The 25,626-nt window shown below is 43.7% G+C and overlaps 1 protein-coding gene across 4 annotated transcripts in view; it reads right to left on the bottom strand.

Annotated features, from left to right (window-relative positions):
• Positions 1-25,626, bottom strand: part of ATP9A (ATPase phospholipid transporting 9A (putative)) — a 144,822-nt gene that overhangs the window by 51,741 nt on the left and 67,455 nt on the right. For all 4 annotated transcript variants that reach the window (XR_008306299.1, XM_053246763.1, XM_053246766.1 and 1 more), the window contains exons 12-15: positions 23,454-23,596; positions 19,258-19,370; positions 14,891-15,100; positions 1,548-1,709 (exon numbers count right to left, since the gene is read on the bottom strand). Coding sequence is in view for 3 of the 4 variants with exons in the window: in XM_053246763.1 (XP_053102738.1) it covers positions 1,548-1,709; positions 14,891-15,100; positions 19,258-19,370; positions 23,454-23,596 (628 nt within the window). In the remaining variant the exon portion in view is untranslated. The remainder of the gene's footprint in view (positions 1-1,547; positions 1,710-14,890; positions 15,101-19,257; positions 19,371-23,453; positions 23,597-25,626) is intronic.

Raw genomic sequence — 25,626 nt, 5'->3', positions numbered from 1 at the left:
CTCTTTGGTGGTTCTCCATATTGTAAAAACGAAACGTCTGCATCTCTTCCCATCCTTGACCAGAAATGCACACCCTCTCCTCCTCGACGTTGGGAGCACTTATATCTCCATGCAGGGAAGGTGCCAACATTCTCCTTTGGATGGAACATTAGAAATGCAGGCAACAGACTGTAGAGGTCAGGCTAGGTGGGTCTCTGTACACATTTTCCAATGATATGAGCTCTGGGCTTGGAGCAGTGAGAGATTTAGCAAGCCAAGCAGCTTCTTCTCTCTCAGTGCTGCAGCCGTAGGAGAAGCTGAGCTTGCCAGAGTTCTGCCTGCTGCACAACCACTGAAAGGCATAGATTTCCTGCTAGCAAGCCTATCACTTAACAACCGCCCAACAACTCCCCATCGCAAGTCTCTCAAGCAGCTTCAGACTTTCCATTTCCGAATGGCCGTAGAAAACAATCAGATGCAAAGCTGAATGCTTTGGGACTGTTTCACAAACTCACAATGATTATAATTTAGAAGAGGATGGAAGAACTGAGTACTAATCCAAGTGAATCCCTTCAGCTGTTTGGTGGCCACTGTATATTCCATCACACAGAAGCTCTCGGTTCCTGGAGTCCTGTTCATATTCAGCAGCTCAGCCTGCTTGCAAGCAACCATGAGCCCACATTGAGTTTGCCAAACTGCCTGGTTGCACATGTGATGACTGCTGTGCATATATGGATCTCCAGAAGCTGCAAACTAATGCATTATAGAATTTATCACACACCAGGTGGCTTGTCTATATTGGTCCCTGCTCTCTCTCAACCTCCCCATCTGCAATATGGAGTAATTCTTACTCCCAAATCATAAGGATTACTGATATAAATGTATACAGAACACTCTGAATTTCCTAAAGTACAATGAAAATGCCAAGTATTATACTATAAATTTCTAATTCTACCCAACAGGAATTATAGCTATATATAAAGTTATAACAACCACACACAAAACCCCCTCTTAATTTCTAAAATTAGAAGAGAGTATGACACTATACAGCAATGATTCCAAGTCCAAAGTTACCTGCTGTCACTGTGCATGTATGAAAATCCTTATTTCCGTATCAGTGTACAACATATATCAATCCACTGGCAATGATGGATGAAAAGAAAATAAGACATTCCAATCCAATGCACTGTACTGTTATTCTTCCGTTACAATCGAATGGCAGAATCCACAGAAACAACAGCATCAGCACTGACTCTCTAGATTTGGTTGATATGTGGTGGACCTTCCTCTGTGGTTGTGATGCAGAGTGGCTGGCCTTTACAAAATGTTATTGACTTGACAGCAAAACCCCAGTGCTAATTAGAGGTTGTTGCAGAACTGTGGTTACAAAACACAACCGCTCTTGAAAAAAAGAGAGAGCAAAATCTCAGATCTGACAAAGAGATCTGATAAATTATATATTTGATAGAATAAGAATTTTCATGACCATTTCTGGTTTGTTTGGTTTTTTGCCAGATGGCTTTTTTTTACTATCATTGACGGTTATCATGTAGTTTAATTTAACTTACCCGGACAATTATCCCCATCCGTTTACTTTCATAAGTGAATGGGAAGATCTGGAGGATGGTGTAGTTTAAGATGTGGCCACCAGGTGTCCTCAGCTGCATAGAAGACTGATCTCTGCCAACCAGCGTCAAGCCTATACCCTCTGTCCACTGTACGAGGGCCACCTAAACACAGGAAAGGTCTCAGGTCAGACAGACCACTGAGCACGGAGGTTCAGAGGTCATGCAAATGGAAGTGGGGAAGGGAAGCAAGCGAGGCGGAGAACAGAGTTACTCAATTGTTTATCTGTACTGCATATTTCTTCACGGATTCTGCTAGGGGTGTGCACGGAACCGGTCCGGCACTGGGGTGGGGGGTTCTATTCAAAACAGGGGGGGCTCTACTCACCCCTTCCAGTAAAATCCCGTATTTCTTGAAGATATCAGGCAGCAGGGTGCCGCCCGCTTCAATCTCCTCTGGCGCGGGCTCCTCGGCTCGTATCCATCGGGGCGGCAGGATCGCTCCCAGTCCCTGCCGCCCCCTCCAAGTTAAGTCCCCCTCGGCTGGCGGCTGCCCCCTGAAGCTCCACAGAGGCCCCCTGCCGCCCCCTTCTTTCCAGAACTACCCCCATTACCAGAGGACGGCAGGAGAACTCCCTGCCGTCCCCTTCCCCCTTGCCGGCTGGGCTGCAAATGGCTTCTAGGAAGCCTTTCGCGCACGTGCGCGAAAGGCTTCCTAGAAGCCATTTGCAGCCCAGCCGGCAAGGCGAGCGGACGGCAGGGAGCTCTCCCGCCGCCCGCTCGCTAAAGTAAGCACCTTAGCGAGCGGGCAGCGGGAGAGCTCCCTGCCGTCCGCTCGCCTTGCCGGCTGGGCTGCAAATGGCTTCTAGGAAGCCTTTCGCGCACAGCGCGCGAAAGGCTTCCTAGAAGCCATTTGCAGCCCAGCCGGCAAGGGGGAAGGGGACGGCAGGGAGTTCTCCTGCCGTCCTCTGGTAATGGGGGTAGTTCTGGAAAGAAGGGGGCGGCGGGGGGCCTCTGTGGAGGTTCAGGGGGCGGCCGCCAGCTGAGGGGGACTTAACTTGGAGGGGGCGGCAGGGACTGGGAGCGATCCTGCCGCCCCGATGGATACGAGCCGAGGAGCCCGCGCCAGAGAAGATTGAAGCGGGCGGCACCCTGCTGCCCGATATCTTCAAGAAATACGGGATTTTACTGGAAGGGGTGAGTAGAGCCCCCCCTGTTTTGAATAGAACCCCCCACCCGAACCAAAACCACCCCGTGCCCGGACCGGTCTGGAGGCCTTTAGAATGGCCTCCGAACCGGTCCGTGCACATGACTAGATTCTGCTGCTCCTAAAAATGCATAGTAATGCCTTCATTTCATCACTGGCAGTCTGGTGTTAAACCTTCACCTGGTAGCTCTGCTCTGAGCTTACCTGGAAAACAAGCACTGCGATTGCAAATGGTTCAGAGATCCAAAATAATGTATCTATTACTATAAAGCAAAAATGATTTGCCCAGAGTAGCTTTTCCCAATGGAAATGTATTTCAAATGATTCTTCACTTCTTGCAGGGAACATTTAGATCAATATTATTATCTACATTTTATATCCCGCTCTTCCTCCAAGGAGCCCAGAGCGGTGTACTACATACTTAAGTATCTCCTCACAACAACCCTGTGAAGTAGGCTAGGCTGCGAGAGAAGTGACTGGCCGAGTCACCCAGCAAGTATCATGGCTGAATGAGGATTTGAACTCGGGTCTCCCCAGTCCTAGTCCAGCACTCTAACCACTACACCGCACTGACTTTCACCATATGCGCTGCACACTGGTACCATATCCAAGGGCAATTAAAAGCCGGTCAGGCTCAGTGGAAATGCATGCGAGAGGGCAGGGCGGACTCCTGGTCTTTGTGGACCCAGGGCCAAAAGGCTATCAGTGCCACCGCCGCCCGCCGCCGGCCCCCACTTTGCTCCTCGGACATATGAATAAAGGATAATGTCCTTCCAAATGTGCAAAGCGTTTTCTCTTTCCAAGGGATACATTCATTATTTAGAAATTATGCACTGCTTTTCAACAAAAAGTTCTCAAAGCTGTTTGAAGAGCACAAGGAAAGGAAAGATGGCTCCCTGTCTCAAAGGGACTTACATATCACATGCCAGATAAGGAGTTAATGACTTTTCTCAGTAAAAATGAAAAATAAAACGTTTCTCAGTATTAGGCCTAGCAAAGAAGCCCTAATAATATTAGAGGTAGCGTCCAAAATTAAGGGAGCCACCTAATGGTGTGGTGGTGGAAATGACTTGACTAGCAAGCCATGGGCTGCAGGTTTGAATCCCCGCTGGTATGTTTCCCAGACTATGGGAAACACCTATATCAGGCAGCAGCAATATAGGAAGATGCTGAAAGGCATCATCTCATACTTCATGGGAGGAGGCAATGGTAAAACCCTCCTGCATTCTACCAAAGACAACCTGTGGCTCTGTGGTCGCCTAGAATTGACACTGAACTGACGGCACACTTTACTTTACTTACTTCCAGAATTAAACAGCACTACCTCTGGGGCAGAGCCCAGGAAAAGTACAGCTAATATATTTATTATTTATGTATCATATTTCTGTACTGCCAAATATAAGCATCTCTAGGTGGTGTACAAATTTAAACAAACACACATCAGCATCAAAAAAACACAACAGTTAAAATTCACAAAACTAATAAAACAAGATCACAGATAAAAGCACATTAAATTTAAAAATCTTCAGCTAAAAGCTTGAGAAAACAGGTACATCTTGAGGGTCTTCCAGAAAACAAACAGAGAAAGGGGTACTCTTATTTCAACTGGGGCAGCCACAGAGAAGGTCCGGTTCCAAGTTGCCACCAAACGAGCTGGTGGCAACAGTAACCGGGCCTCTCCAGTTGATCTTAGTAGGCGACAGGATTCATAACAAAGATGGCTTACACCCTTAGGATATATCTACCTCAGAAGTTTATATTAGTTTTATACCAATTTAACTGTCAGGACATCCTCCAAAGAATCCTATCCTATAGCGTTCTCCATTCTCCGAAAACAGTGAATGACTGTAGCCTTATTTACACATTATGTTCAACGCATGTACAATCTATGTACAGACGATGCACGTGCAGATTTGTACATATGTACAGTTACACACACTATGTTCAATGCATGCACAGGGTACACTTCCTATCTGTACCCTGCCTTTAAAAGGAGCCTAAACCCAGGTTCATTTTCAAAATGAAAACATCCATTCATTCAAAAACCATGTACATCTGTATGAACATAATACAACATAATGTATGCATGAGGCTTGTTAAACAAGTTTAAGTCTGCAATTCAGGTATCTCAGACTAGGCAAAGTGAGAATGTCACCCTTTTTCTGTTATTAGGATATTCAGATAGGAATGGATTAATGCTTTTACACTCCAGTTTAGAAATGCAGCTTTCAGTTATCCAATAGGAAATTATGTCAGGCACAAATGCTTTTCCCTGTCAAGTCCAATGAATAATTCAGAGGCCTTCTTGGAAAGATTACAAGTCTCCACTTTTGTTCTGAGTATCTCTTCCCAAGGTTTTTCCAGTATATGCACACGGTGTTAAAGAGCCTAGTTACAGGCTATGCCCACTTGCCCATGATCTGCAGATCCCACCAGAGAAGAAGCTGATCCCAATCTTCTGCTTTTATGGTTTAATAAGTAACACTGGCCACAGACTCCTTTTAAAGGCCTTTGACCTCTGCTCTTTTCTTGACCCTCCAGTGATGTCAATTTCAGTATTGGATTATACAAAATGCACACACCGAAACAAGACACTTCCCACATATTTCACCCTGACACACAAGAGCTACCCCTGCCCCACACCTCTCCACATTTTTCAGAAGCTGCAGAAACAATGTATTACTTTAATCTCCTTTTCCTCAGAAGCAATTTCATGACTTTTTATTTTGAGAAAAGCAGTTACCGTATATACCTGAGTATAAGCCGATCCGAATATAAGCCGAGGTACCTAATTTTACCTTAGAAACCATAAAACTGATTGACTCGAGTATAAGCCTAGGGTGGGAAATGCAGCAGCTACTGGTGAGTTTCAATAATCAAAATAAATGCCAATAAAATTACATTAATTGAGACATCAGTGGGGTATATGTTTTAAATATTATTTTAGCACGGGCAGATAGATGACTCGAGTATAAGCCGAGGCTGATTTTTTCAGCACATTTTGGGTGCTGAAAAATTCGGCTTATACTCGAGTGTATACGGTAAAAGGATTGTGCGATTTGGATCAGGGCCATGGTGAATGGTGGGGAGTTGAACCCTTTCCCTCTGTCCAGGGGTCCTAATCCAAATCTCCTCGAAGCTGCTATTACTCAAGGAAGGGGAAACCTACAAAACAATAAATATGCTTGCAAGTTCCTCTTCCTTTGAAGCAAAAACAAACAAATAATTGGGTGGGTGGGGGCGGCCTTCAGGGCTTTTGGTTTTGTTTTAATGAGTTATTTTGTTTTTATGTATGAGAAATGCCATCTGGGTTAGGTGGCACAAAATTAAATTTTAATTTAATTAATTAGGTTGAGTGATTAATTAGATTGATTGATTAATTGATTAAATTAATGGCAGCTTTGTGGGGAGGGATTTAAATCAGGGAAATGACACATGGAGATAGTTAAACCGCCCCCTCCCACCAGCACGACAAGCTGATTTTGCAACAGAAAAATATACAGCCCCTGAAAGATGATTTTGCAACAGAACATAGATGTTGGGAAATGCAGAGATGACCCTCTGCATTCCTTCCACTGGGAGACACACCCTTCCACATGACATCTAGGTTGACTCTTAAAGAGTGGGGCATGAGCCAAAAAACCCTGGTTCAGATCCATAAAGTCACTGCCTTAGGCAAGCCAAGCTCCTGGCCTCTGCCCCCTAACAAAAATATGGGGATAATAATGCTGATCGACTTTGCAGGGTTCAAGTAAGGATTACCCATGGAATGGGTGACTTCTATGAGAAGTGCTTTGGCCACTGTAATTAATTATTATTAGCCAGAGGTGCTACACTCATCTGCTGGGGTGTGGACGAAAAGCAAGATTTTGGATTTTGATCCAAGGGCTGTGTTCCTCTAGTATCTTTTAGAGGGGTGGGGTGCATCCATTTTAGAATTCTTGAAAAACTGAACCAAATCAGGTCCATTTGTTCCCATTCCTATGGGGCACAAATCAAGTGAATGGCATATGGGCTATGTGGACCCCGTTCATCTTAAGTAAGCCGAGGGGAGGCTGCGAAAAACATTGAGTGACATCCTGACTAATGCAGTACTTCTGGGAGGACACTGTACAGGCGCAATGCTCTTGCCTAGCTACTTGTTATAGCCTGGTGTTGTACAAGACTGCAAGCATGCTTGTGATTGTGCAGTAGTCGCACAAGCTGCGGCACACTTCATCTGGTTTAAAGGGAACTTGTAGAGTGCAATAGCCATGTCGCGCAAGAGGGCAGTTCTGCAAATACCAGGTTCACAGTGCAGTTACACAACCTTCTTGCGCCAGCACAGCTTTGGTAGTGACGCAAGGGCTTTGTGAGCCATTACAATATCAACCATTGCTTTTAAAGCATAGGAGGACATTATTTTATGCTCTTATGCACATCATTGGGGGTGGGCGGGGAGAACTGTTATTGTGGTAGCAAGCATGAACTGTCCCATCTGCTAAGCAGGGCCCACCTTGGTTTGCATTTGGATGAGAGACAACATGTGAGCACTGCAAGCAGTTCCTCTTCGGGGATGAGGCGACAGCTCACTGGAAGAGCATCTGCATGCTTGCATGCAGAAGGTCCCAGCTCACTACCCCCTGGTACCTCCAGGTAGTCTGGGAAAGACTCGGGCCAACCTGGACCTTACACAGCTGCTGCCAGCCAGTGTAGACAATAACATAGGAATCTGCCATATACCGAGTCAGACCCTTGGTCTATCCAGCTCAGTATTGTCTACACAGATTGGCAGTGGCTTCTCCAAGGTTGCAGGAAGGAATCTCTCTCAGCCCTATCAGAAGCCAGAGAGGGAGCTTGGAACCTTCTGCTCTTCCCAGAGCGGCTCCATCCCCTGAGGGGAATATCTTCCAGTGCTCACACTTCTAGTCTCCCATTCATATGCAACCAGGGCAGACCCTGCTTAGCTATGGGACAAGTCAGGCTTGCTACCACAAGACCAGCTCTCCTCTCCTGCCGAGCTGGATGGATCCTACCGAGCGGGATGGCCCAGTGGTCCGACTTGGTGTAAGGCAGCTTCCTATGTTTCTATCACAGCTCAACTGGTCTGCCCACAATACCCTGTATGTGCATCGGTCTGGAGCAGTGGGGGGGGGGGGGCACAGTAGACCCAGGAGGTAGCTGCTGGGAGGAACTTGGACTCTCCATTTATGCTGTAAAACAGGGATGTCAAACTGCAACTCTCCAGCTGATGTTGGCCTACAACTCCCATCATCCCTGGCTACTGGCCACTGTGATTGAGGGTGATGGGAGTTGTAGGCCAATAGCAGCTGGGGAGCTGCAGTTTGACACCCCTGCTATAAAAATCCATTTTAGGGGATTAAAATTGTGGGAAACAGGATGCTGGACTAGCAGGGCTGTCCTTATGTGCTTGCAGGGGGGGAGTTGAGGAGAGGAGAGCTGGTCTTGTGGTAGCAAGCATGCCTTGTCCCCTTAGCTAAACAGGGTCCACCCTGGTTGCATATGAAAGGGAGACTAGAAGTGTGAGCACTGTAAGATATTCTCCTCAGGGGAGGGAGCCGCTCTGGGAGGAGCATCTAGCTTCCAAGCTCCTTCCCTGGCATCTCCAGGATAGGGCTGAGATTCCAGCCTGCAACTTTGGAGGTGCCACTGCCAGTCTTTAGACAATACTGAGCTAGACAGACCAATGGTCTGACTCAGTATGTGGCAGCTTCCTATGTTCCTATGAGTGTGTTGCTCTGCTATGCTGCAATGTAAGCCTCACCCCATCTCCTGATATTAAAAAGCAAAAGGAATGAGAATAGCGGGAATTCATAAAAAATGACTGTGATTTCAACTAATGCAGGGGTGCCAACCTGTGATCCTCCAGATGTTGCTGAATTTCAACTCCCATCATCCCAGCTACCATCTCAACAACATCTGGTGTCAAACAGGTTGGGAACCCCTGAACTAATGCATGAACAGGAGCTTAAAATAACACATACGGTATATCAAACCAATATTTTCTCATACATGCTCCAGGTATGCATGGGGAAAAAGCATGTAAACCAGGAAGCTATTCTCACGATCAGCCAAAAGCAGGCTAAGGAAGCCTAGCCTGCTTTGGGTTGATCGTGTGCTGCAATGGGAGCTGTGCAGCTTCCGGCAGCAAACCTCCCAAACTACCCCTCCCCTGAGATCAGGTTAGCGAAGCAAGTGCTCCGCTAACCCCGTCTAATCGATCGTGTATTGCTGCGCCATGGCTCCACGCTGTGGCAACATATGAAGAGACCCCTGCCAGGAGGCTGAAACAAGCCTCCGGGTCCCAGGGGTCTCTCCAGGATGCCCCGCGTCCTCTTGTGCGGGGCATCCTGGAACTTCCGGGGACCATGCAGCCCCTAATCCCCACAGCCCCTACTGGCTCCGTGATGGAGCCGGAAGTTGTGTGGGCGGCTGATCTGGCCACCCAGGGCTGCCGCTTGATCATCTGCAGGGAGAGCGGGCTAAGCCTCAAACCTCACACTAATCGTATGACTCGCCTCAAGCTGTTAAAGCTGTTAAACAACAAAACAAAACACACATGCCTCCAGTACCCTCTTCTAACAGGGAAAGTGACCCTGTTAGGCAACCCAGGAATCTCTGCTCGGAAAAGCAAAGAGTACAAAACATTCCGTTGCTATACTTTAGGAATTTTTGACCGCCAGTTTCAACAATTCCCTGGGTTGATCTCCTCCAAACTAATTAATTAACACCAAACTATTGATGAAATGGCAACTGATTAACAGCACTTCAGAGCTAAAGAGAGACAAATAGATCCCCGTTTGTTATTAGCGGCTACTCCAGGGCCTCACGAGAGTTGCAAGGTCCTGGGGAACATTGCCAGTCGTAACTGATTTGATCAGTACATCCTTTCACATCCTGCAAAGCGCTGAACTGTTGTCAGGGTTAAAGGCCAGTTTGCCAAGAATCCTCCCGGGCAGTTATCTCTGATCAGATTCTGCCTATTACATTTCCCCTCTCTGTTACTGTATGGCCTCAACCTGACAGGATCACAGAGCCCCTGAGGCTGTAACTGATCTCTCAGCAAAGATGCTTTCAGGAGTCCCTGCCCAGGAATGCACACAGGAAACAAATTTAGGAAATCCTGCTTTGTGTTTCAGGAAATGAATCCTGTGCCAACTGGTAGAAATTACCTTTACTGTTCACAAGTTTGGCAGGGGGCGGGGTGAGAGGGGGAGCCCTCTACAGTTTTGTTCTGATTTTGACATAAACTGGCTTTCTCAGCTTAATAATATTTTATTGCTATAGAATTTCAAAATATAGAGTATGGGTGCTTGTTAAAGGGACTATGCATGGATTCTCCACAGGGACTGGCTGCTTAACAGCATATAGCTTATTAGAAGGCTTTGGTGAGATTTTGTTCTTATTTACTAGTCATCTGCGATGAGGCTCAGACCATGCCAGGAAATATATTCCAAATAGTAAAAGTTTAGCGTACCATTCATCAGCTGCCCCCCCCAAATAAAGCAGACCAGTATCCAGGGTTTTAAATGGGAAAGATGCTAAGATTTTACTTAACTTGATTCTGCAACTAATATTTGATTGTGTGTTTAATATTGTAAACAATATTACAAGACTCATCTAGATCAGGAGCTCCCAGCCGTGGGTGCCCAGATGTTGTTGGCAACGGTTGCAAGGGATGATGGGAGTTGTGGTCCAGGAACATCTGGGGGCACCCAAGGTTGGGAATTCCTGATCTAGAGATTTATTTGCTGACATTAAATTAACAGCTTAGGCCCTGGGTTTTTTTTTTAAATTTAATGTTTTAAAACATTTTATAACAATTTATATTTTGCAACAACATGCCTAAGTTGCCTCCCACCCAGCCCCCATACCCTCCCCCAAGAAAGAAGAGGAGGGGGAAAGAAAGAAAGGAAAAAAACCAGAAGAGGAAAAAAGGGAGAATAGAAGGGAGAATCGCCATTGCACTAAGATGTGGATAGGTCAGAAAGATTCTTATTCTAAGAAAAGATTAAGAAAGTTTTCCCGGATTTCAGACCATTTATCCAATTTATTTACTTTTAAGAGGGCCCATTTTTCATGTGCCGCAAGCTTAAACAGGTCCTGTACCCAGTCCTCGCACCAAGGGGGATTGGGAGATTTCCACAGCCTCAATATCAACCTCTTGGCAACCAGCAGGCTCCGTCCGCCAAACCACTGTTTAGAGCTGTATTTTAGTCCCCAGCTGGTTGGAATAAACCCCAACACTGCATGTCGATCCTTCAGTGCAAGAGATGAATCCAGCACTAAGTTAATTCGCATAGTGACCTCTCTCCAGAAGCCTTGCACTATGGAACATTCCTAGAACATATGTGTTAAATTGGCCTGTGGATTGTTGCATCTCCAACAGCTACTATTTGAGGACATTTTTAATCGCATAAGGTATAGAGGAGTCCAGTAGGCCCTGAAAATAATCTTCTGCTGGATGAGGCGCAATTTAAGATCCAATGTACTGCATTGAACACTATCTAAAATATTTCGCCATTGCTCAGGTGACAGTTTATCAGAAAGTTCCAAGTTCCATTTGTCCCTAAGTAAATCTAACCCAGGGTCTATGTCTCTATGCACACTGGCATATAGGTACTTAGTTAGTTTTGGGAGAGAGGCCATCTTAATGGCAAGCCCAAAGATAGCTGGAGTTGCCGGGGTCGCCAAGGCGTCTGGACCAAATTGAGCCGATATGGTATGTCTCAGTTGCATATATTGCCAGGCACATGCCGGTGGTAGATGGAACTCCTCTTGCAGGAGTGCAAAGGGTTTGTAGCTATCATTTACATTTTTCAGCTGTGATAACCAGTAAATCCCTTTATCAATCCAATGTTTCCACAAAATTGGTTGTTTGCCTATCAATATATGTGGGTTACCCCACAGTGTCATATCCATGTGGGCATAGGGATCAAAGTTTAGTTGCCTTGCCAGTTCCTTCCAGGCATGTCGGGCTGCGAGTATAGTAGGGGATTGGTAGTGGGGATGTTTAAGATATCTGGAGCCCAGTGCTTCCCAGCCCTCCAAGGGTTTCAGTTCTGCTAGCCCATTCTGGCCTTTCCCCATCTGTGTTGGCATGCCAATGGATAGCTTGTGCAATTGAAAACGTGTTATGGTACAATCTAAGGTTCACTAGGTTGAAGCCCCCTTTGTCTGCGGCCAACTGGAGTTTATTAAAAGCAACCCGAGGCCTGCCATTACCCCAGAAGAACCTCCTCACAGCTCTGTCAATTTCTCTAAAGTATCTTTGAGGAATAAGCAACAGAAGCCCTCTTAAAGTATAAATACATCTGGGAGGCCCTGGGTTTTTACGATAACATTTTCTTCGCCATTAGCCCCACCGCCTGTTAAGATCATCTGGAGAGGTTTGTCTGTGGCTGCCGCCTACACGTTTGGCGGCTATTCAGGAACGAACCTTCTCTGTTGCTGCTCCTGGACTTTGGAATCCGCTCCCTATTGAAATAAGAGCTTCCCTGTCTCTGGCAACTTTTAGAAAGGCACTGAAGACACATTTATTCACCCAGGCTTTTAATTAGATTTATGGTTTTTAAATTTAATACTGGGTTTTAAATGTTTTAAATGATTTTAATTGTTAATTGGTTTCATGTTTTAAATGATTTGAATTGTAAACCGCCCAGAGAGGCAAGTTTTGGGCGGTATAGGAATATTTTAAGTAAAATAAATAAATACATAAATAAATTTACATGCTGCTTTTCTACCCACATTGGGACCATCAAAGCTGCTCACAATTTAAGAAAACCCAAACCATGAAAAACAATCAAAATCAAAATCAAATGATAGGGGCTGCAGCAGTAAAAGCCAAATTATAATACAAGCTGGAGGAAATGTGATTGGCTAAATGTCTGGCAAATGAAAAGGACTTTTACAACCTGCTGGAAAGTCTGCAGTGTTGGAGACAAGCAAGCCTCAGGGCAAAAGAGTTTTATAGTACAGGGGCCACTACCGAGAAGACTCTGTCATCACCACCAGCCACGATTCTTTCTAAACTAAAAAGGCCCAAACATTGTAGTCTTTCCTCATAGGGGAGTCATTCCAGGTGCGGCAACCAGAACACCACACAGTATGCCAGGTGCAGTCTACAGTTTGACTGGATCTGGAATACCATGTGCTGTTCTGGTTGCTGCAATGTTAAAAAGGATATTTGTAGAGTTGGAAGAAGTGCAGAGAAGGGCAACCAAGATCATCAGGGGGCTGGAATGACGCCGCCATGAGGAGAGATTAAAGCATTAGGACCTTTTTCGTTTAGAGAGCAGGTGAGTAAGGGGGGACATGATAGAGATATATAAAATTATGCACAGGGTGAATCAAGTGGATAAATTGAAGTGTTCCTCCTTCTCTCAATATTAGAACCTGGGGTCATCTGTTGAAGCTAAATGTTGGGAGATTCAGGGCAGGCAAAATAAAGTACTTCTTTACACAACATGTAACCTCTGCTAACCTGGCAAAGAGGCAACTTTTAATATGGTGATTCTCTGTATTTAGCAGGAGGAGAGTAACTCGCCTTATCCACCCCCAGCACAGTACCTCCAGTGACTGTTGCTGGTGTCTATCTTATGTTCCTTTTAGATTGTGAGCCCTTTGGGGACAGGGATCCATCTTAAATAATTGATGGTTGTAAACAATCAATCAATCAATCAATCAATCAATCAACAACAACAAATAAATAAATAATGGTTGTAAACTGCCCAGAGACGTATGTTTTGGGCGGTATAAAAATTTGTTAAATATATTAATAATAATAATAATTAGTAAAACTATGGAATTTGCTGTCTCCGGATGTGGTGATGGCCACCAATCTAGACAGGTTTAAAAAGCAATTAGGCAAATTAATGGAGATGTGGCTACTAGGCTGGATAGTTGTATATTTCCATCAGGATCAGTTAGGGCATGCCCCTGAACATCAGGTGCTAGGAAACGTCAACAGGAAGGGTCATTGCCTCTTTCCCCCACTTCTGGGCTTCCCAGATGCACATAGCTGGCCAACGTGTGACGCAGGATGTGACACCGTGTGACCTTTGCACTGATCCACTAGGGCTTTTCCTTATGTCCTTAAGACTGAGGGGATCCAACAGTTGTCTTCAAATATCTGAAGGGCTGCTACATAGAAGCAGAAGCGGACTTGTTCTCTGTTGCTCCTGAGGGCAGGACTAGAACTCATGGGTTGAAATGACAAGAAAGCAGATTTAGGCTAGATATTAGGAAACATTTCCTAACTGTAAGAACAACAGTGGAACAAGTTGCCTCGTGCAGTGACGGGGTCTACTTCACTGGAGGTTTTCAAGCAGATACTGGACAGACACTTATCAGAGATGCTGGTGCAGTGCCCTGCAAGAAGCAGGTAGTCAGACTAGAAGACCTCTAGGGTCCCTCCCAACTCTAGAATTCTACGATTCTAGCATAAATGTTATTCATACAAACTGATTATTTATTTATCATATTTATATACCACCTGATGTGTGTATCTCTAGGCGGTGGACACAATTTAAAACACAACACACTGACAAGTGGAGACTGTTAAAAAGTTTTTAAAAGACCTCTTTAATGCGTAAAAATAGAGCAAACACATTTCAATGTCCAAACACCATTATTAATAAAGGGTTAATTTTGGAGAACAGCTTATTCCGCCCCCGGTCCTTGGATTGGTTACTTCAGCTGTAGTTACTGTATTTGATTTTTCAGTGTTTTCAGCTGCTTGAAATAGAGCATTGATAATTGTGTTTGGACATTGAAATGAGTTTGCTTGATTTTGGAGGATCAATATTTTATAAATATTTTATTCTATTAAAATATTTTATTCTATTTTTACGCATTAAAGAGGTCTAAAACTTGTTTGAAGAATGGAAGTGTGCATATATCATCGCCATTATATTGGCTTATTCAAAATATAAAACAGCATAAAAATAATTAACACAATTTCAGAGAATAAAATTATGCTAACAATGCTGGTGTGAACAATGCTGATGCTGCCTAAACTTAAACAGCTGTGCACATAAATAACTTTCAGAGTATCACTTGAAAAAATATATATAATATATACAGCATATACAAAACAGTAAAAGGAAAACCTGACCACTTTTTTTCAGGCATGCTTTACCTCATCAGGACTAGAAGCTTGGTACACCCTGCAAGAATCTTCATAGTGTCTCTCTGCTTCAGCCTGATCTGTCACACCATTCGATTCATAGACAGGAGTCACATTGTGGCAGAGGGCAATTGCTTTCACCGCTTCGTGGACCCGGCTGCTCAGAGTTTTCCGAACTTTAGTAGCCAGAGTGGGACCCTTTAAAGCAGGTGGCTCTTGGGACTGTTAACAAAGAAGACAACATCCAAATGCATTAAATTAAGAGGAAGACACCCAGGGGTGGATTACTGCATAGGCAATAGAAGCAGTTGCCAACGGTGGCTAATCTTGAGGGGGGGGAGGGGAGGGAAAGTTAAATCCTTTTTTCCACTTTTAGAACTGCTGCTGCACGTTAGTGGCACAGCAGGGATGGTGGTGAGAGCTCTGCCCACCTCCCAAACCATGACAGGTGAGGTTGGGAACTGGAGGTGGCAGAGACACCCAAAGAGCTCCTCACACGGGCCCGCCTTCCTCCCAAATGACACAGATCGGGCCGATTTCAGGCCTCTGCGCATGCGCACCTGTGTGCAGAGGCCCCAAATGGGCTGGAAATGCCCAGTCTGTGTCATTTGGAAGGAAGGAAGGCAGCCCATGTGAGGAGCTTTCACTGTTTCTTCTGCTTCCAGTGCCTGACCTCACCTGTCATGGTTTGGGGAGGCGGGCCAAACTCTCACCGTCATCCACAAAGCAGATATAAAAGGGGGGGGGGAACTGAACTTTTCTTCCCCCTGCCAAGCCCTTTACTTGTAAAGGGGAACCCTTGCCCCTGGGGTGGCAAATCTTTGGCTGCCTATGGATGGCAAAAAGCTGAATCCACCCCTGAAGACACCTTGCTTTCATTAACACCCACCATTTGCAACGGGATGAGCTGTGATACTGTGTCAAATCCCTGACACCTTTCACTTCTCAGAGAACTCAAAACTGATAAATGAAAAATATGCTGTAGGAAACACAATTCATCAGGAAGAGTTTGTCTCTTACAGATCCACTATCAGTTTAGCATTTAAATTCAGCTTTATAAAAATGCTACAGTATGTCTTTTATGAGCACAACTCAGCAAGGGACTTATAATTTGAATTGTACAGGGTTTTATTCTCATAAACACACAATCACTGAAAAGAAAAACAGATGGGCCAACAAGGAGGTAGAAAGCTGGTTGTTTTAATTTTTAATACTATTTTTAGAGTCCACATCAGACCTGGCTTCCAGGTAATTTTACAATTACTAAATTATGCTGGTCACAGGGGGAACATATAGTCATCTAGTTTCCTGCTCTGTTAACCTCTTGTGTCAAGAGGACAAAAGTTTCACTTCCAGGTCAAAGGGCATAGCATGGTAACAATAATTAGAGCAATGAATCAGAACTACAGTTTAAATGAATCATGGCCAGCAAATGCTTCCAATTACTAAAGAATCTAACCTTTTAATTATATTTAAACTTATGCTCACTGGGAACCTCTTTTTACCACTGTTAAGTGTGGCTTTTCCTGCTCTTAAATAAAAATACTAAAATTGGGGTTTGATATAGGACAGTTTGACTGAAGACAGTTCATTGCTGTGAAAGCACCGATAGAGAATGTAAGGATGACATGTGAATCTACTTCCCTTGCTTCTGGATAATGTGTAACAGTGGAAGTCATAATTTCCCCCCAAGGTAAAAGGCATACATACATCCCCCTCCTCAGACTCTTCCTGCTGCATATTACTCTGAGAATGTGCAAACATGGAACTGGTGTGATTTTTTTCCTTCGTACTCTCTTAAACCCAGCCATAAAAAACCCTCTAGTTTTTCTCTAGCTAGCAGTTAAGATTTCTTTTGCCAGTAAGTGAAAGTTTTCTGCTCCACCTTCCTTGGAGCAAAATAGGGGATATGAAGATTATGCCAGTGGCGGCCAGTAAAGCTTGCTGCAGGGGTGGTGGTGATGGGGATGGTGAGATATAACTTTAAATAAAAGCAAACCCGGCATGCTATGGGAACCAGCAGCGCCTGACCCAGCTTCCTGCAGGGAAGAGGAGAGCTGGTCTTGTGGTAGCAAGCATGACTTGAACCCTTAGCTAACCAGGGTCCACCCTGGTTGATTATGAATGGGAGACTAGAACTGTGAGCACTGGAAGATATTCCCCTCAGGGGATGAAGCCGCTCTGGGAAGAGCTTAAGGTTCCATGTTCCCTCTCTGGCATCTCCAAGATAGGGCTGAGAGAGATTCCTGCCTGCAACCTTGGAGAAGCCGCTGCCAGTCTGTGAAGGCAATACTGAGCTAGATAGACCAATGGTCTGACTTGGTATATGGCAGCTTCCTATGTTCCTATGAGGCCACCCTACTGCCACTGCTCCACTGGGCTAATGCATGCAGAGACACCGGTTATGGGATCTGTTTTATAGCTGCTTCCCTCGTGAACACAAAGTAATCTTCTTATGTTTGTTTGACTCAGCTTTATTCAGAAACAACTCAATTTTTCTCCTTCTTTCCCTCCCTTTCTTTTCTGACTCCACCCTCTACAGGATTCCCACAGGGACAAACTTCTAATTAACCAAACATGAAAGATTGCTAGATACAGTAGTTGCCACACGGCAAACTTGCTGTGCTGACCCCTAAAATGGTGTCTGCGCCCGCATGGAAGCAGTTGGGGTGGGGCAACCTCCCTGTGGGATGCTGGGTTGAGCACCACTGGGTCCGTAGGATGCCAGGTACTAGTGGCATATCCTGCCATCCTCACTGCCACCCCGTGGCAGGCTTCACTGGCCACCACTGGCTTATACAAAAGCGAATCTGTCAAGTTTAGACTGCTAAAGGCCTAAGCAAGTCCACTTCCTTTTCTGTTTGTTGGTTTTTGCTGCTGCCTTATACAGAGTTTGACCATTGTTTCATCTACTTGGTCTGAAGGCAGTCATTTTGCTGAAGCTAAGCTGGTCTGGTTCCTCATGTGTTCAGTGTATGTGTGAGGGGGAAGCATTTGGAAGACCTGCTCTTGGATATTTTTAAGATTAAATTGCAAAAAAGCATGTAAGATAAATTGTCATAACTGTTCAAAACCTTATCATAAAGGTCTTCTTGACTAAACTGTTGATTACAGTGGTAATGAGGATTTGTCTCTTTGGTATGTGCACATAATACAAAAACCAGAGCAATTTGGACTCATGCAAGCAGTTTGCCCTATCCCACTGGAAGTCTTAAGAACATAACAACACGCCTGCTGGATCAGGTCCAAGGCCCATCTAGTCCAGCATCCTGTTTCACACAGTGGCCCATCAGATGCCTCTAGGAAGCCTACAGCCAAAAGCTGAGGGCATGCCCTCTCTCCTGCTGTTGCTTCCCTGCAACTGGTATTTAGAAGCATCTCGCCTCTTATGCTGGAGGTGGCCTGTAACCCTTGGTAGACCTCTCCTCCATAAATCTATCCAAACCCTTCTTAAAGCCATCCAGGCTGTTGGCTATCACCACATTTTGTGGCAGAGAATTCTATAGGTTAATTATGCATTTTGTGAAAAAGTACTTTTTGTCAGTCCTAAATTTCCTGGCCATCAACTTCATGAGATGACTCCTGGTTCTACTGTTATGAGAGAGGAAGAAAAAATTCTCCCTATCAACTTATGGGAGTTGTAGTCAACATCATTTATTAATAAATACATCAGCTTTCTCCACATCATGCATGATTTTATAGATTATTATTTATTTACACAATCAGACCGGTGTTATTGACTGGTTTGTTTTATCAAGAAATCGAGTCCTTCCCAAGGACCTGGGATGGCTGGATTTTGTTGTCAATGTTGTTGCTGTTGTTATAGATATCGTCACAGAATATAGGCTGTTCCCAGTAAAGCTGCTTTTTGTAATTGGCTGGTGGTGATTTCTGTGGCCCCTATGGTGTTGAGGTGCTCTTCAAGGTCTTTTGGGACTGCACCTAGGGCGCCAATTACCACTGGAATTATTTTGGTCTTCTTCTGCCACAGCCTTTCAATTTCAATTTGTAGATCTTTGTATTTTGTGATTTTTTCCTATTTATTTTTCTTCTATTCTGTTGTTGTTGTTGTTGTTGTTACATTTATATCCTGCTCTTCCTCCATGATAGATCTCTATCATGTCTCCACTAGTTGTGTTTTTTTCTAAACTAAAAAGTCTTGACTTTCAGTTCTTGGAAATGCTGACTGTCCACCCCTCCTCAACTGCTTGGAAAACTCCCCCAGTTTTTTAAACAATTTTCTATGCACACCGGATGATGGCATATTTGAGAAACACAAAGTATCAAGGCTCCTTAGACTCCAAGAACTATTTCACAGTTCTTCGGATCCCAACCATAAATTCCATAATAACATGTGGAATTAACAATGTTCTGCTCACCTGAGTGTATATACTGAATATATGGCTTTGAACTTCATCCATAGAGTCTAGTCCATAAGCCACTGTTCCAAGATGAAGGCGCTTGAAAACCATCTCATTCTGTGTTAGGGTCCCTAGAACAGGAACAGAATTTTATGCGGTGGTTTATGTAAGTGCAAATGCCAAGTTGAAGCGGCATTTTATTGTTATCCCTACTCCTTGAGTGATGAAGAAGAAAAAGGACACCTCATAGCCAGTGTTCCCTCTAACAGGGATTCCCAGATTATGTTGACTACAACTCCCATAATTCCCAGACAAAGGCCATTGCAGCTGGGGATGCTGGGAGATGTAGTGAACAACATCTGGGAATCCCTGTTAGAGGGAACAGTACCAATTTTTCTTCTGCATAAGTAGCTGGGTTATTTTGATTCCTAGGCATAAATTGTGAGAGGGGGCCAGGTTCAGATGAACCTCTAAAACCATGGTTCAGATTATTGTGAATGAGTCTGCCTTCCCTTTGGGTACATTGGTTCCCCCATCCCTTCTCCCCTCCATATGCCAAAGGAAATCGAAAGCTTCCACTTTGAACTAATCATATCAAACCATAGTTTGATCCTGACTTTTTTTTAAAAACAAGTTGCAGTTTCTTGAGATCAGTTATAATACAGAACTGTGGCTAGTTCAACAGCAAAAGAAGTTTTCGATCTCTTCCTCTGGGATGTGAAGGAGAAGGGGGGAAAGCACATAACCTTGAAGGGAGGGCAGAGGCATTCATGATCCATAGTTTAGATGATCATCTTAACCAGGAGAAAGAGGGAGGGGAGAGGGAGAGAGAGTAAAAGTGAGAGAGCTCTGTGTACTGAGTCTATATATTAAGGTCTCTGGTCTGGTTCAGATGATCATATATCTATATTATATATTCATCTATATTATAGACTAACTAACTAAATTGGTGTAACCTATGCAAACGTCTTAACACACAATTATTACACACTAGTTTATTAATAGCCTCTTGGCCTACAAGTGTACCAAATTGCAGCTTTCGTCTCTATTAATTGTTGCCGGACATAATTGAATTCCCCCCATTTTGAGGAAGAGGTGTAGAAATGGCCCGTTATGATTATTCTTGTATCAGAGTATTTTGGACTATGTGTATACCAAATTTCGTTTAAGTTACAAGGAAGTATGGTGACAATTTTGACATGCCCCATGAGTAACTCACTCATTGAGGCCCATGTGTCTTTAATCAATGCAAATTGTAATATGGATCACAAATTATGGCCTAAATCATTGCATATGGACATAGCATCTAAACCACACCTTTATTTAGCCAATGAAGTAATTGAAAGTAAGGAGAGCATTCAAAGAAAATACAAGAGCTGTAATGCTTAGTTGATTAATCAGTTAAATTAACCATTTTTAAAAAAATGATCAGCTAAAAAGATGCCCTGGATTGATTAACAATGTTTACATTTAAAAAAAAAATTTTTTTACCCTTAGAATGAACTAGAGTGGATCTTACCTTACGTGAGAAGGAAACAAGTTGTACTAATAAGAGCTAATCTGCCTGCTTTCCTTTCAATATTCCTACAACTGGACTAAATTTGGTCCAAATCAGTTAGGGAGTTCACAAGTTAGCCCACTTGCACCTCAAATGTTCACATGTCTGCCATTTTGAATCAGGGTGTGATGATGTCATCCAAACTACTCCACTGAGGTATTCCTATGAGGTTCTACAACTGTATCCAATTTCGTCCAAATTCGTTCCCACTTACATCTCAAACATTCATGTGTCTGCCATATTGAATCAGGGTAATACCACTACAAACTGTGCCACTGAGGTGTCCCTATGTATCCCTACACCTGCAGCAAATTTGATTCAAATCGATTAGGCAGTTCATAAGTTAGCTCACTTGGGCCACAAATGTTCACATGTCTGCCATCTTGAATGGGGATGGATGACATCATAAACTACACTGTTGAAGTATCCCTATGTGTCCCTACAACTGTACCCAATTTGGTTCATATAAAGTCAGGCATTTCAAAGTTGATCACACACACACACACACACACACACACTGCCGGGTGATCTCATAAGCCTATTGAAAAGTAGGCTAAAAAGTAATACAAACTAGTTTTCAGTGTTCTGCAACTCCATGTTCTATGTCAGGCTCAACCTTAATGAGATCAAGTGCCCTCTGGTGTATCATCCACTACTCCCTTGTAATCTTGTTTAAAATTGCAGTTAATACTAATATGGATATTGGGGGGTTGCCAGCCCTTTTGCATTGCATGGGAAACTGAAAGTACTATGCATGTGCAGCACTAGGCGGGGTCAAAAAGAGCCCACAAAACACTGTTGAAATAATATAATCACATTTCATGTCTACAGATACTTAGACCAAGACCTGTTCCTTCCATTTCTTTTAAGAAAGGAACATAGAATCAAAACACACATTTCCCTCCTTTAGAACTACACTGGGGTTTTTTTCATTTATGCGAAATAGTGCAGATTTAATCAACTAATAGACTAAACCCTGTAAAATTAATCAACTAAGACTTCTAAGGGATTGCAGCCATATGAAATACTAATCTTCTGTGAACGAAGGATCAGAGACTACTCCACTAACTGCTGCTGTCTTGTTCTGTCACAAGTTGAAGCTGCAATACTTTTAGTACCCAAGTATCAAATTTCTGCTCCAGATTTGCCCATGAGGTTCTATTGAAATCAGATGGTTTATGCTTTAGACAAAAATCATGCTGTTTAATTTGCCAATAGAAAGAGTGACCACCAATTCAGTTTAGTAGTATATCAGAACAGGGGGTGGGGGTGGGGGAGTCCTGTCGGCTTGCAACCTAAATCATTTTGGAGAACCAAGAATGAAGCTGTGGCTTATTCCACCATAAGTGGGGGAAGCATCTTCATTTGAGTCTTAGATGGGGTGGAGGTGGGTAGGGAGAGAAACTAGAGAATTCATAACAACATCCAGTGTCTTACTTCACACAGTGGCTAACTAGGTGAATCTGGGGAACCCACAAGAGGAGGAGAAGAAAGTAACCACTCCCTCCCGTTGGTGTTCCCTAGCACCTGGTTTTCAGGGGCATGCCCTCACCTTTACAATGCCTATTGACTATTGAAAGCCCTATCCTGCATGAATTTGTCTAATCCCCATTTTAAAACCATCTATATTGGTGGCCTACACATCTGGCAACAGCAAATTTCATAGCACGTTGTTTAAGAAGTCTTTCCTTTTGTCTATCATGTCTCTCTCAGCATTTAGCTTCAATAGATGACCCTGGGCTCTAATATTACGAGACAGAGAGTAAAACGTCTTTCTATCTACTTTATACACACCACGCATAATTTTATATACCTCTATCACGTCCCTTAAGCTAAAAAGAGAGCCAGCGTGGTGTAGTGGTTAGAGTGCTGGACTAGGACCGGGGAGACCCAAGTTCAAATCCCCATTCAGCCATGATACTAGCTGGGTGACTCTGGGCCAGTCACTTCTCTCTCAGCCTAACCTACATCACAGGGTTGTTGTGAGGAGAAACTCAAGTATGTAGTACACTGCTCTGGGCTCCTCGGAGGAAGAGCGGGATATAAATGTAAAAAAATAAAAATAAAATAAAATAAAATATAAAGACACAAACGTTGTAGACTTTTCTCACACAGGAGTGACCTATGATAGTTGCTTGAAACTTAACTTTGGCTGGTTTCAGACATAACATGAAACCACAGTTTGTTAAACTAAACCATAGTTTGTTTTAGTGTCTGAACCTGAGCCTAATGACAAACCATGATGTGTTGGGGACAAACAGAATCTGAAAGCACAGTTTGAACTTGGTTTGCATACCACTGTTTGTGCCAGTTCTGGTTTCCTGTTAATGTCTGAATTCACAGACCACTAACAAACTACAATTAAGACCATTGCTCCTCCTCAAGAAGCTGCTGTATCATGGAAATAAGAGTCTTAATTATGAATTCATGAAGGGGAGTCCTGGGGAGATGGGAAACAAAAACAGACAAGCAACTCTCAACGATGGATTGCCTGAAGCTCAAGCCACTGGTGTCAGCAGAGACCATGGTTTCATGTTATATCCAAAGCCCCACCATTGAGTCAAAGGATCTTTTGATATACCTCCATTTCTGAGCCATCTTTCTCTATTTTTAAAATAATGGAACCACCACATGATTCTGTCCCCTACAGAGATACCTGTTTTATCTGTAAGTAAGTAGGATATCCTTCCTAGCTGCTCTGGGATTGTGCTAGATCGAACCACGGTGCCAGGAATTTTAGAATCTCTCCGGATCATCCAGCTGTAGACTATTTTCCCCATATCAAGATTCACACGCAAACTGTGAGGATGAAAGAAAGGCAAGTAAAACAATTAACTGAATCAAATATTGCATATTTACTCCAACATTCAAACTGCATAGGACATTTTTTGCAACATGTCACACATTCAGTATCATGTGGTCCTCTTGAGAGGCTCTCTTCTGGGTGCTGCTGTCAGAAATGGCACAAGAGGTGCCTACCAGTGAGAAAGCCTTCTCCTTTGTGGTCCCCCGCTCCCATTTGTGGAATGTTCTCTCTCTCTCGACAGATCTGTCGGGCGACTACTTTGTATATATTTATTCATTATATTTTTTTATACTGCCCCATCCAATAGTTCTGGGCGGTTTATAATCAATAAGCACCAGCCTAAAGCCCTCCTCTTCTGGCAGGCATTTAACTTGCAGTTCCTGTTTATCCCAATCTCTGTTGGCTCTGGATCAGCTTAACCAGCTGTTTTCATTGTTTTAGAGCTCTTGCTCTGTGTGTGTGTGTGTGTGTGTGTGTGTGTGTGTGTGTGTGTGTGTGTGTGTGTGTGTGTGAGAGAGAGAGAGAGAGAGAGAGAGAGAGAGAGAGAGAGAGAGAGAGAGAGAGAGAGAGAATAAAAATAAAGCAAAAATAAAGCAGCTTCAAGGACTTCGACCAGTTAAGCAGTATACAAATCTAACAAACAAAGACTTGCAGTGTTCCAAGGTCTGATTCAGGCACTAGAATGTCACAGGTTTTTTCTACCTCACATAAGTAGTCTCCTTCCATGCAGAGGAGGGAAAGTAATAGGCTGAAATCCAGACACAAAGCTAATATCCTCATAGTATCAAAGGGACATAGAATTTGAATTTCTCAACCTGCAGAAAAACCCACCCTCCACCCAGTGATGTAGCTGAACATTCAGAAATGCAGGCACGCTCCATGACAGCCACCATCGGACCTCTGAAAAGTATAGTGTACTGTGCTTGATTGGCCAGCAAACTCGCCTGACCTGACCCCATAGAGAATCTATGGGGCATTGCCAAGAGAAGGATGAGAGACATGAGACCAAACAATGCAGAAGAGCTGAAGGCCGCTATTGAAGTATCCTGGTCTTCCATAACACCTCATCAGTGCCACAGGCTGATAGCATCCATGCCACGCCGCATTGAGGCAGTAATTGCTGCAAAAGGGGCCCAAACCAAGTACTGAATACATATGCATGCTTATACTTTTCAGAGGTCTGATATTGTTCTATTCTACAATCCTTGTCTTCTTGGTTCCGTGTAATATTCTAATTTTCTGAGATTGTGGATTTGGGGTTTTCATGAGCTGTACGCCATGATCATCACAATTATAACAAATTAAGGCATGACTTATCTCGCTTTGCATGTAATGCATCTGTCTCATATATCAGTTTCACCTTTTAATTTGCATTACTGAAATTAATGGACTTTTGCATGATATTCTAATTTTCCGAGTTTCACCTGTAAGCAGCAGGGAGGAGCTCTGGCTGTGCATCCCAACACCTTCTGAAGTTAGACTGGTGGGTTAGACTGGTGGTGTGAGTCAGGACCTTGACTGCAGTTGCACCTAGACTCTGAAACTCCCTTCCATGGAAGGCCCACTTTGCCCCTTCTCTCTTCACTTTTAGATGGGTTTTGAAGACTGCTTTGTTCCATTATGCCAGAGGCTCTCACACTTGGGTCCCCAGATGATGTTACACTACGCCCCCCATCACCCCAAGCCACAGTGGCCCTACATTATGCATTTTATGCTTAATGTCCCCAGCCCAGAGATTATTTTTTTGGTGCTGACCTCAGTTAGCTAGATAAGACAGATAAAAAATAAAATAAAGCTTGAAATGATAGTTATTAAGCAAATAAATTTAATTTAAAATTCAATTTAATTATTTATTATTTCTTGTTTACACAGTCAGACAGGTGTTATTGACTGGTTTGTTTTATCCAGACATCGAGTCCTTCCAAAGGATCTGGGATGGCTGAATTTTATTGTCAATGTTGTTGCTGCTGTTATAGATATCGTCGCAGAATATAGGCTGTTCCCAGTAAAGTTGCTTTTTGTA

This window comes from Hemicordylus capensis, chromosome 4 (genome assembly GCF_027244095.1).
Source record: "Hemicordylus capensis ecotype Gifberg chromosome 4, rHemCap1.1.pri, whole genome shotgun sequence".
NCBI classification, from domain to species: Eukaryota; Metazoa; Chordata; class Lepidosauria; order Squamata; family Cordylidae; genus Hemicordylus; species Hemicordylus capensis.
This window is presented reverse-complemented; position numbering and strand designations above follow the sequence as displayed.